We start from the raw sequence: 13,442 nt of genomic DNA, 5'->3' as shown, positions 1-13,442 counted from the left end.
GACTTTCTGTGGAACCCTGGTTTGTAAGGCCTTTTCATTCTTAACTATTGTAAATACTTTCTAGCATTGAAGAAGACATAATTGGGGAAGAGGAGAATGATAAAGAGACTGTGCATGTCCTTCCTTTTTTAATTTAAACAATCTTTAACTTAGGCTTCTGTTCAAGAAACACTTTATTTGAAAAATAAAACCAAATCTATTGTTCCATTAGATTTTTTGCAGTTTTTTTTTTTTTAAATTGTGATTGAATGAAATAATGTCTTTGATTAGTAACTACATACTAACAATCAAGAACTTCTGTATACTTATAAATGCATTCTTCAACAAAAATTGGATTTCTAACTTAAAGGTCACTCACCCCAGTGAATAGTAGTGCCAATTACTCAAGTACTGGTGTAATAAGAGAGCATAACCCATTGGTTTTCTTTTTATCAGCATAATAATTTATAGTAGTAATTTTCTACAAGAGTTTTAATTTACCAGTTAGATTTCCAATTAACTTGTCATGATTCCTGAACTAGGACTACTTTTTTCTCTTTCTTTTTCTTTTTAGGGCACTTCCTCCTCCCTCTGAATGCTTTCAAGCCCCTATCCCTTTATCTCTCTTTGAGCATATCCATCATTTTGCCGTTCTGTAGTACACACTGACCTTCAACACCAGACTTCCTTGGCAGGTCTAACTGATTTGTGACCAGGGTTGAATAAAACAGCCAGAAAAATTTAAAATCCAAAGTTATTTTTAATACTAAGAATCAAATATAGCAAAATATAAAATGGATTTTAAAACAAGGGCTGTTGTTTCTATCTTACTCTTCAGTTTCTCTTTTCTATTTGGTAGCCCAGGTTGGTTTGGCTTCTGCAGTTGCTCAAAGATCTGTGTAACACAGTAGCTTTTTGAAAAAAAGTTAAAGGACTTGAGCAACAGATGCCACAAACAGGACAGAGATGCAGCTAATTTTGCAACTGCTAACAGTCCTGTCATTAATGTTGGTTATTAAAATAGCATCATATCACTTCACAGTTAATTCATGTGTTCAATTTGTCTGCTAGCCTTCATACTATAAAGCTTTTAGACTGAGTACCGCATACTTCCTTTTTAATTTCAGTGTCGGAGCTGATGAAGGAAGTTTTAAACCTTCTCAGATGGCCTAGATCTGTCTGAGCCCTTCACATAACCATTGCAGATACTCTGAAATTCACTCTTATGAATCTCATACAATAAAAGCTGTTTGGGTGGCTGGTTTTGATTGAAAAGGTGAAGGTGGAGCCACCTTTGAGCATTTTCAACACTAATAAAACTTGTTGGAATAAATAAATAAAACTAGTTGGAATTTGCCTTTTTACTGATACTAGCAAGTCCGGAAGTTGGAGAACAGCTACAGTTGTGTTTTACCACCATCTTGTGTTATTCAATTGGCAATATCTTTTTCCCAGCAATTAAATTTTATGGTTTGGAGTGATACAGCTTGGTGTAGCAGTAATCTCATAGGACTCACAGTATTATGTTTCTTTACCTGTTCAAAAGTGTGGTAGTAATTTTATTTTTTGAGGTTATTCTTTCTAATCTTGAAGCCTCTGCTCAAAAATGTATTAAATCCCCAGGTATTTGGAGAAGGGTAATAATGGTGCATCATCAAATAAGATTCCTGAGCCAACATACAGAATCTGAAAGGAACACCTTTTAGGACATGTCCCTCTCTCTCTCAAAAAAAACCCCAACTCCCCTCCCAAACACAAACTATACAAGATTAAAAGTAAATACACCTTTAGTTGTGATTTGTTTTGTTGTTAGATAACAAACCTTTGCAAAGCTACATTCAAAGTTACAGTGTCCTGTTTTAATGTTAATAGAAACCCCTTCTTCAGAGACTTAAGTGTGTGTCACCTTGTTGCTGCTGTATGAAGTTTAAAGAAGAGTCCAGTGCCGCTTGGTTTTTGGTGTTGGAAATTCGGTCACAGCCTACCAAAAAGGACGGCAGAGGCAGGATTCAGCTTGAGATTGACACCTAAAATAGGTGTCCAATTGTAACTATCTACATGTGAGGCTTTAGCTTCATAGTCAAGGGAGATCCAGGGTAGGGTTCAGGTGCATAACATAATTTAAAACACTCTATAGAGTATCTTGTCTGGCCTCTAAGTGCTACTTCAGATGGATGCAGAATCCGATCTGAATCAGATGCAAGATGCCTTGCATCGTATCTGCCAGTCCCTTCCCTTGGGCATCTCAGATGGTTCTAGATGGCTACGTTTGGGCACGTGAATGCTGTTCCTTATCAATAGACCTGTAGAGTGATTCTGCTTGCTCTAAAACAGATACCTACTTTGGATCAGCTGAATTGTACTTCAAGTCACAGCAAGTTGGTTGAGATGAATACTTTGCCTTAAAGGTGTATTTTAACTATTCGTAGTATTTTAAATGTGTCAAAGCATGTAAGATACTTGGATGGGGTCTACAGCACTGTATCAGATCTATGACATGTCAGACATCATGTTTAGTCAACTGAATTGAGTACTTATATTTCAATGCCTAAATTTAGGTGTCTTAATCTTGAACTGATAGATAACAGGAAGAATAATAGCATCATACACAACAATTATGAAATTAATTAGTCTTGGAGGCAATTTCTGCTAAAACTTTTATTTTCATCTCTGTCTGTCATTTAGTGATGTAGTCTAATGCAAAATCCTAATGTATGAAAAAATACCTCTGCTCACAATTCAAAGGCTGGCTCTTCAGTTGAAGACTGAAAAATCCCACAAGTTATGAGCCTGTTAGTCAAACCGGGTAAACTAGATTTAATGTTTCTGATAATTCTAAGAGAAATAAATAATCAGAGAATAGCTTTTTAAAAGTAGGTCTGGAAAGGGTGATTTCAGCTTTCTTTCTAAATCATAAAGAGCATGACATTAAATTTTATTTCTCAGGTCAACTTTTGTTGCTGAGAGCATCATCTAGAAGGATAGTTAACTTCAGAAGAAGCATTTATTGGACTATGGTGTAATAGGGGGAAATAAGAGGACGAGTTTCCACAACAATGAATAAACATATACTGAATGCATGTAGAAATCTACTTCACAGAATCATAGAATGGTTGGGGTTGGAAGAGACCTTAGAGATCATTTAGTTCCAACCCCCCTGCCATGGGCAGGGACACGTTCCACTAGACCAGGTTGCTCAAAGCCCCATCCAACCTGGCCCTGAACACATGCTTAAATACTATCAGAAAAATATTTGTTTACTGTATTTTAATTTGCTGAGGGTCTTCAAGGCCCTTTACTATTTCTGGACTATGAAGAACCTGCCTTAATTCCTCCAGTAACCTGTATTAGAGAAGCTCTTGTTGCAGGACATTTGTATCAGCAGAACATCAATATCTTAACTAATTAGAGGTGAAATGTCTGAAGAGTATTGAGTAATGTAGTTTTCTAACTTTCTAATTAATTGCAAAACACATGAAAATGTTAATTATGGTTGGAAAGAGCATAGGTACCATTTTGTGAAGAGTTCTTTTAATTTTAATTGCAAGAAATGATACAAATAACCAAAGATAAAATATTTGGAAAAAAGGTTTCTCATGCTACTTATAATGCAGACATGAAATATTTTATGGCAGGTAAAATTGTAAGCTCCTGCAGGAATTTGAGGATTATACTTCTCTCAGTGAATAAACATTATCCTTCTTATGTACTTAGGTGTATTATTTTATAACAAAAAAAAGAAAAATGTTTTAAAATTTGCTTTTAAAATGCTTATACAATGAAAAAAATTAAAAATTTCTTAGTACGTTATTTGTGATAACTTGTGATAACTGTTATTGCAAGTTTCAAAACTAATGACCTAATCTGTCTTTAAATGTTAGAGTGGATAGATATACTTAGATTGATGGATACAGTTTAAAACCCTAGGGCCTGCCTATAATAGAAAGAATTAGCGTCAGCAATTTGTACAGCTGGACTGATGGTGAACGCTGTTTAGGTAAAAACAAATGAAGGATGAACTTTGTTCAGTGCTGGTTCAAAGTGACGATTACATATTGGACCGAGTTTTGACCAAGCCATGAGCCTGCATATAGCTAGAATGCCCATGAGCTGTGTGATAACATCTTTAAAGCACGACATCTAATGGTTAGCAAGAAGGCAATACTATATCTGCTTTGAGCATTTTTTTTTTCTGAGTTCATACAAATGCGTTTCACAAAACCACGTACAAACAGCTGCCCAGCAGTACTTGTGCAAGGTGGAACATTCTGCTGAACCTATTTCATTCCACTGTCTATATCCCTTAGATAGGATTGAAGTTCTTGAAGGATGTAACATAGCATGGTCTCTGGGAAATAGCTCATGTGTTGTACATATGCATATGTACCTGCTGTAAACAAACACAGACTTTGAAAAAGAACAAAAAATTAAACTGATTTATCTACTTTTTGATTATTTACATGATGGCTTTTGTAGGACCCATATTAATCAGGATACATATATATTGTGTTTGTAGTGAATATCTGTCAAGAGTCATTAAGTTCTTTCTCCATATTAAGCAGATTGCATTATTAACTTTGGTTCACTAGTTACATTAAATTTGAAGCATTACCTTTGTAGCTTTTGGCAGGTTTTATTTCTATTGCTATATAGATGTATGTATAATCAGTCCCCATTTTTGTAATAAAAAAGGAGGGAGATAACAGAACTTTGGAAGCCCTTCTGAGTTGTTTCACCTTTTGTTTCCTCACAAGTCTTCCTAAATGAGCATGTTAGCATCATTTGTTAGAAGAAATTATGCTACTCTTAGTTTTTCATACAGTTTAATGTCTTTTCCATAGCAGCACAGAAGAATCGGAAAAACTCTCACTAGAATCTTGACTTTCATCCTACTTCCACTGTAAACGTAGACCAGGAAGTCTGCTTTCTGGGGAGCTCACTTGATTTTTTTTAGTGTCCAGCTGACCTGCTGGGCTACATCAGCAGTGCTGCTAGTGCTAAGGGGGATGAAACTTCAACATAAGAAGACAGCAGATTTTACCTTGGGTGATGCAGATGTCTTTCTCAGAGCCAATAAACCCAATCTTCCCACTCCTTCCAGTCAAAGCATTTTTTGGAGAGGAGGTCTCCAAAAGCTGATGCAGGCCCATGGTACTTTACGTTAGGGATATGAAGTCTTTACAGTTTCCATTGACCTCAATTATAATTTGCAGTTCCACAACTCCAAGTATAAACTTCCTACAAGCACAAATTAAGATCGCATGTGTAAATTGTGAGACAGCCTGCATAATTTACTGTCATTTGTGCATGTAAAAAGATTATGTGCATACAATTCAGCACATGCTGAAAAAACAACACTGTATTTTAATCAAGTTCCGTAATTAAATCAAATTTAAACTACTTGTTAATCTATCTGCCCTGAGGAGTCTTGACTCAGATCTGTATGAAACCCTTCTCTATACTAAAGAAGCAGGCATTGCCAGGTCAAAATTTTGAACAATTTCTGAAGATAGAGCTTGCTTCAAAGGCAGTCAGGAAGTCCTGGAGAAAGAAGATGAACCTTAGTAAGGTTTGTATACAAGTTGTCTACTCAAAGAAACTAAAGCCTGTCTCCAAACATTCTTCACCTAAATAATGCTTTTGCACACCTTTACTATAATGATATCTGCAGTGGGTTTTATTTCCAAAGACTTCTGCCAAACATTCCCAAGTTGCTGATTGCAAGTAGTGTGTCATATGTTGAATTTCTTTTTTCCCATTTCCTTCTCTAACATTTAATTGAAATTTTTGGCTTCAAGCCAAGTGTGGTGTAGAACATTTTTAGCTCTCAGTCACTGAATAAGCTGTTGTAAGAACAGCATCCTCATTGCACAGAGGATGAGTTGGCATTTCTAGTTCAGATTATTTGGTTCAGTGATTGTAGCTATTATGCAGTACAGGTGAAAAGAAGGACCTTTGCTTTTGTGCTTTAGTCAGAAAGCTTAGTTAGCCAGGAGATGCTGTCGTGTCAGCTACAAGGTTAGAATCATGGTGGACTTTGGATCCTTGGGAGAACTGTTACAGCCTTAAGATAAAAAGATGTGGCTCTTTAGTGCAAGAATTGATATTCAATGCATTTTTACTTGTGGCATTTACTGTTCCAATCCCTAGTGAAACAATCTTGAAGAAATAATCACATTAGCTAATCAAAACAGAATTTGAATCACCTTTTCTGATGTAGACAAAGCTATCAGGACAGTTGCATTTCATTCTGACGACCAAATCTGAGTTTTCTGCAGGTGCTTTTGATTGGTCCATAAATATGCCTAAGCTTGGGCTACAGGCAGAAGAATTTCAGCTGATGAAATTTTCCTGTAGTTCAGGCCTAGTAGATTTTGACCCTTGATATGTGTTGAATTTTTTGAAATTCTGCAGAGGAATGCTTTTATGACCATGCCTGTAATTATTGAAAGTGCTGTATTTCCACATCATAGTTTGGAGAGCAATTTTCAAAATAGTGAAAAATGAGAGCTTGAATGGCTATACAGTTATCTATGATGACCTGGACAATTTGTATTGACCTGTTTTAATTTTAAAGGAAAAAGTATCGCCTTTAACAAATCATACCTCACTTATACATTCTGTTTGATTTCATGATATTCCTGTATTGTTGATGCTTCTGTATATAGGAAATTTACCATCCTCTGTTGGAGATATATACTGTGTGCCTCATACCAGGTGCAGTAGAAGATTATTGAGCCCTAGTGATCACTTACTCAAATTAGAGCATCTCTTCTTGCAGGAAGATTGGTAAATCAGGCTTCCGTTTTTTTTTTTTTTTAGGTCTGTGCTGAAGGTACTGTTTTTTAGCCTTTCAATTTGAAGGACTGAAATTTCTTGAGAAACTGTACAGAGAAGTTGGGCATGAAACTTGTTCTTTGATATGGATCAGTTAAGGTTGAAGGAAAACATATTCCATGGCAGACAGCGTTCTCTATTTGGGAGCTGCTTGGGGGTAGCAGACTCTTGGAAAAAGGATTTGGCATTCTGAATAAATACCTAATACTGATGAGTACTCCAGTGCAGTATGCAACTCTTGCGCTCTGTCTGAAGCTGAGTAAGTACTTTCAGAATCTTTATGTAGCCAGTTAAAATTATCCACTTCAGTTATGATGTGTCCTTCAAAGGGCTTATAGAGAGGCAGTGTTCATGAGAAGTTCTGTGGAGAAAGGTCATCCTCATAGTGTCAGAAAGTGTTTTAAAGTGAACACAGGGGCCAAGCAATTGAACCTGTGCATCTTGAAAGGAGTGCTAGAGAGAGGAGTGTGACAACATTTAGGAAAATAAACAAAAACTACATTATTTTTCAGTCCAGATTTCAAGACCTATTTTTAGAACAAGACCTGTCCTCAATGGTTAACTTGAAATAGAAAACAAGACGTTAAGGATGCCTTTCTTTTTTTGACCTTTCCCACTTCATACATCTCAGCGTTATGTTGTTTACAATGTAAATATGTTTAAGTGTTTTAGGAAACAGAAGCAAGATCTCAAGTTCTGGAAGGAGCTGAAAAGTGAAGCGAAACTTTTGGCTGCCCTTCAAAAACTTCAAATCCACAAAATCTTAGATCAATGAGCTTAGCTCATCTAGGGACTTCTCAAAGAAAGTGTTGTAGGCACAGATCTGTGGCCTAAGCATAGATGTTTTCTGAACTGTGCCTGTGAAAAATGGATCAAATACTAGTTTTCATAATCTGCTTTCTTTGATTGCCTGGAATAGAATACTGTTCATAAAAAAACCTGTTTCATTTCTGTTTTCAAAATAAATTGGCTGTGATTCTAGGGAGATTATTTAAATTGATATTTTTTGGTAATGTCCTTGAAGAGGAATGTTATATAGCTTTTTTCTTTTGTTTGGATATTTTGAGGACTTTTAGATGTAACTCTCAAAAGGAAAGTAACATGTTAATATGAGTGACCAATAATAAGCTAATGTTGATTACATTTTTTTTCTTGCCTATTGAAATGCCGGGGCTCACCTGCTTTGATTGTTACAGAAGGGGAAAAGAGTCAGCTTCTCTTTTGAGTGCTCTTGGGATATTTATTTACAATTCAGCATCTATCCAAAATTGTAATTTGGGGTGTGGGAGAAGTGTTTTCCAAAGTGATGGATGACATTTTGTGTGAAGCCAAACAGATGACAGAGTCCTTTTCATTGTCACATTGAAAACTCACTGAGAGCTGTTGCAAGGGCAGTACGAGAGAAGCAGCTCTGGCCCCATAAGTAAGTGCTGGTGATTGTGTCCAAATTCAGCTAGCTGCTACCTGGGATGTGGGATGGCCCCTAGGGTAACAGTTTGAATAGGCAGTGCCATCAGCTGGAAGGAACACAAGAAGGATAAAAAGAGGCATGGGGGAACGGAGGGAGCAAGAAGGCTACAGGGTCCAGCACATCAGTAATTTTTTCTTGGAGGTGTGTTTCAAAGTCAATGAAATTTATCAGTAAATAGGCTGGAAAGGGGTGGCAGATGACCCAACTTCTGTTTGCGGTGCTTTTGCTCCCAAGCATATACCTATGTAAGACTTGTATGGACATGTAAAAGAAAATTAGTCTAAAGTCATAGCTGGCTGTAGAATTTGCTGGGAATTAGACATGCAGAAGCAGAGGTCTGTGTGGCTGTTCCCTTCTCCCTCCCATAGACCACTCACGTCAGCGTTTAGCTGCTTTGCTCGCTCCCTACACAGAGCTGACCTTGTTCTGGCTGGCCTTGTACTTTCTCATTTCTTTGTCTGTGTTAAAGCCAGCTGGTTCTCTCTATGGAAATTCACAGCTAGGACCTTTTCAGCAGATGTCTACATGGCTTCAGCAGCTCTTTTCCTCTGCCCTTCTGTGACATCATTAGACTTTTACCCTCACATTGCAAAGTGAAAGCTGGGTTACTCAACTTTCTTGAAATGTGTAGCAATTTGAAGACTATTTATAGTTGGACTTCAGAGCATATGGAGTAAGCATAGCCAGAATATTTATGACCTCCAGATCACTGCCCTTTCTTCACTCAACCCCCAGATTTACGTAAGACATTGTAGCCTTTTATTTTTGAACCAGGATCTGTCCTGGTGCATACTGCGATTACACAAGAAGGTTTTCTCCTGGAAACTGCAGATAAGTTAGGCTGCTTTCCAGCAGCATAACTTCACAGAAGTTTTCGCACAGTTTATAACAAGATTGTAACTGTGAGAAGGGCACTGTTTGTTCAATGTGTAAGGGAGACTGAAGTTGGGCTTGGGAGATGGTATCACCTGCAAGACATGCTGAGAAGTCAAAATAATAACATTGTCAAGGGGGTGCAGCAAACGATGTCTCTATCACTGCTGGCTTTGATAAAAATATTTTACAGTATGTACTTGCTACACTTCCTTATTGCAAGAGAGTTCTTGCTACTTTAGCAAAAGGCAGGCTCAATTTGCACCAAACCAGGTGCCGAGACCTCTTTTAGAACACCTTGCCTGTGCCAGTGAGAGAGCAGAATTTCACATGGCTGTTCAGCCTCTGAGAAAGACTGGGAAACTTACGCTGTAATGTCATGGGGAAAACAGTGGTGTTAGCAAAACTTTCTACCTTTTACAGCTCAGACTTCAAAACTATGCTTTCTGGTAACTTGTGCCATTCTAAAAGACCTCAGGCGTATGTTTGAATCCCCAGGGTTCAAAACCTCCATCCAGGACTTTCTAAAGTGTGGAAAGTGACAAGACTTTGAGATCTTTGTACAAATACAAAGCTGGGACAATATTGTTTAGACCTGTATTTCATTTCAAATCAAAATTTTGTTTAAGATTTTGTAAAGTTAGCAAGAATCTTGACAAAGTTTCATGTGGCAGTCTTTCTCTGAGTACTTGCACTCTTCTGAGAAAAAAGTATCTTTGTAAATGGATGATAGACCCAACAGCATGGTATAGTAGTGGCTATGATTTTTTTGATGAGCACATAGTTTTGATGGGCACTTTGAGTGTCTTATCTGGCATTCATAGAAGGCATCTGGGCAGAGGAATGATCTATATTCAGGGCTTCTTATGAGATCTTGTTTCCCCTGTGTAAAGACACATTCTTGAGAGTATTTTTCAAATAGAAAAAAGACAATGAGTGAAAATTACCCATGCTAGGTAGGAGCCAGATTCTTCTTGTGGTGTAAATTGACTGAGATTCCAAATGAAAGTTAAAAGTGAAAAAAATTTTGACTACTACCAGAGAGTATTAACTCTACTTCATTTTCATGCTTTTGGAATTTGTCATTATTCTGGTAGGGAACTGAACTTTTCCTTTAAGTTCTCCTCCAAAGTCAGAAATCTGTTTTGGACTTCAGCATGAGCTTTTTGAGAGAACAGGTGTGGTGACTAAGGTGGCTTTTTGGTTGCGGAAGGTACTTAGGTTCAGGTTCACTTTATGTGATCATTCTGGAATGTGAGACTGCTTGCATTAAATTGTCAAAATGGCATTGTGGAAGGACTTCTTCATTCCCTGGTTAGTTCCTTGACATCTGTCTGCAATGTTGTGACCATTTCTAGTTGATTATTCCTTCAGGGTCACGACAGATCCTGTACCTTCCAAGGTGGTGCCCTGTGGAGGTTATGGTTTTCTTCAGGCACTTAGCAGAGCATGTTCTCTTAGCTGGGGGTCCCACTCAAACTTCAGTAATTGGAAATTATGTCACAACTCCTAGGTATTTGTCTCATATGCTTAGCAATGTGGGTTGTAGGGAATATATTACAGCATGCTTCCAAGATTGATTAGGCTTTTTTTTGTGTTTATCATAACAGGTTTGGTGTTATGATTCATGGTGGTGCTATTTATCTTTGTTTACCTGAGCTTGCATCTTAACTATCTGAGAAACCAGTAAGACAAGTGCAACAGATTGCAAACATTCAACGCAAATAAGGTGATGCCGTAACCTACTGGTTCTTCATATAACAAAACAGAGAACAAGAATATTAATTACAAAGATGGGAGCCTTAGTGGTCTTTTGGGAAGAGCCCTGAAATGTTCTTGATCTCAAGATGAATATGACAGGCAAGTGGCACATGTAATTCATAATGTTTGGAGGGATCAAGCTTTGTAGTAGATCAGCTGTCTTCCATGCAGGACTGATCAGTCAGGGATCAGGAAATTTTGAAGTGCCCTAGGTTGGACAGAGTGCTGAAAGAGAATGAATGAAACCCCAGAGTCAGTGCGGGAAGGAGGAGAAAGGAGAGGAGAGTCAGGCTGGGCTTTGCAGGGAGGTGGAGGGTGTTCTTTGCATGGTTTGTGGCTGAGCTGCAGAACTGCTTGCTGCAGGATGTTGTGGACTCTAAAAGTTTACATGGCTTCAGAAATGGTCACTTCCATGAAGAAAACACCACCAAGTTCTTATTAAAAACAATAATGCCCTCTCTGCCTGAGGAATTAATTAACTGCGATGCAAATTGCTAGAGGTTGGGAACATGTTCTGGTGAAGTTATCACTGCATGTTTACCCTGTTAAAAGCTCTGTATAAACTTCTTACAGGGCTTCTGCTGTTGACAACTGTTAGAAACTATTCACTGGCAGATATCTGCTTTCAGTCTGACCGTGTACAGTTGCTCTCATGAGCAGCCAGACTGAGTTTTAAGAGTGAGAAATCTGTAAAGAGTAGATTGCCCTCTGGTAAGGGGAAGGACTCTCTCATGCCAGTTTTCTGTGGATTATGAAGTAAAGTAGAAGTCCTCAGAAAAGATATGAATTGTGAATGATGCATTTTCTCGACAAGAGAGAGTGGCAAAACACCTTTAGTTTTTTACCTGGTGAGGATGACTCCTGGTATAGTTACAGGTCGCTTGGATCAAATTCATCTCCCATAACATCTCAGTCCAAGACTTGACTCTGTAGGAACTGTCTCATTGGAGGACCTGTGAACTTGCTATTTGGGAGAATTAAAAAAAAATAATTCTTTTGTTTCTCTGATTAAGTGTGAATGTGAGGAATGGTATGGTGGCCACACATGAATTTGCCATCAACTAGGACAAAAAGTGTTATACCTCCTTATTGATGTTTCAGTTGATTTTCTCTGGTAATAGAAGCTAATTTTGAATTATTTTAAAAGAACCATGCCAGGCATTTCTATTTAACGAAGGATTTTAAACACAATTTAAGATGCCCATTTAAACTGACAAACCCTTGCTGTTTCTTCACTGTAAATGTGATTCACATTATTTACAATTTCTTCAAGACTTCATACTGATCTCTTTTTTAAGTGAGATCAAAACAAACTCAAATCAGAAAGTATCAGTGACAATGCTGGAAAAACCTCCCACTCTAGACAGAGGTCCACCTGAGAAATACAAGGCAGAAACTGATTTTTTAACAGAATGTTTAGGTTAATAAAAGGTTATCAGTCTCAAAAAAGGTCTCACAAGCTTACGTTTAAGTTTCTGTTGTGCTCAATCAAAAGTAGATGGCATAAACTTTTCAAAATGTTTGCTCTTAGTGAGTGGGCTTTTAAATTTTGGTTTAAGTTTTACTTTTTTTTTTTTTTAAGAAGCTCTTACTTTTTATGTGTTGCATATAGTTTGTCTAAATACAGAACTGAGATTGCATTATATCTAATGAGACTGAAAAGTAAGCAGTCTTGAAATAATTTAAATGTATGCTTGAGATTTTTATTTGTGTCTCTCGGTTTTAGCCATACAACTCTTATGGAAATCTCCCAATGGACTTTGCAAATCAATACCACAAGAGTGACCAGAGCATGCAGGTGTACATATATGCCTTTCTTAGTTATGCATACCATGACAATATTACTGGAGTGAAATGGCTTTTTCGCACCTCGACCTGCTGATTGTGAGTTGCCTTCAGAGCTACATTAGGCTGAGATTTTTCTCCATTCTTTTATTGTTTTCTGTCATGGTTCTGGTTTGTCAAACATAAGATTACCAGTGAGGTTCCTCTATAGATGTCATCACAAGAGTGCTACTTACATGGGACATTTTGCTAATCTTTTATGAGTCATTACACTTGTTTTGACTTTCTCTCTGTATAATCATTGCAGAAGAGATAAATACTGTTGAGTATAATGTTTGCCTCACCTCTTCTACAGCCTTTACACACATTCCTTCAAAAAGGGAATGATAGAAAGCATCAGTGAACAATAGTATGAAATAATGTAGCATCGACATTTGGAGATTGTAATTTACACAGTGTAACCTTTTTATTTTACATATCCTGAAATACATTTTCACCTGATTTACAGGTTCATTGATGTTGTAAGGAGAGGCTGAAATGTGAAATGGGATGCAATCTGAGAAACAGATTTGGTTGGGGATAAAAAGGGATTTTTGAAAACATAAAAATGTTCTTAGTTTTTAAGGCAAATATCCATGTATTTATTTTCAGTAATGCACATATTGTTCTAATGTTATAAAATGAAATTACTTGATTTTGACTTTGAAATGACATTTTTCTTTTGAAGTGACCTGAA

At 37.2% G+C, this 13,442-nt stretch overlaps 1 protein-coding gene across 2 annotated transcripts in view; it reads left to right on the top strand.

Annotated features, from left to right (window-relative positions):
* The first annotated feature begins 12,681 nt into the window (after window positions 1–12,681).
* Window positions 12,682–13,442, top strand: part of TAFA2 (TAFA chemokine like family member 2) — a 177,888-nt gene continuing 177,127 nt past the window's right edge. For both annotated transcript variants that reach the window (XR_012629198.1, XM_074870447.1), the window contains exon 1: window positions 12,682–12,721. Coding sequence is in view for 1 of the 2 variants with exons in the window: in XM_074870447.1 (XP_074726548.1) it covers window positions 12,714–12,721 (8 nt within the window). In the remaining variant the exon portion in view is untranslated. The remainder of the gene's footprint in view (window positions 12,722–13,442) is intronic.

The sequence above is a fragment of the Strix uralensis genome, chromosome 5 (genome assembly GCF_047716275.1).
Source record: "Strix uralensis isolate ZFMK-TIS-50842 chromosome 5, bStrUra1, whole genome shotgun sequence".
NCBI lineage: Eukaryota > Metazoa > Chordata > Aves > Strigiformes > Strigidae > Strix > Strix uralensis.
The sequence above is the reverse complement of the archived record's forward strand: the minus strand, read 5'-3'. Positions and strand labels throughout refer to the sequence as shown.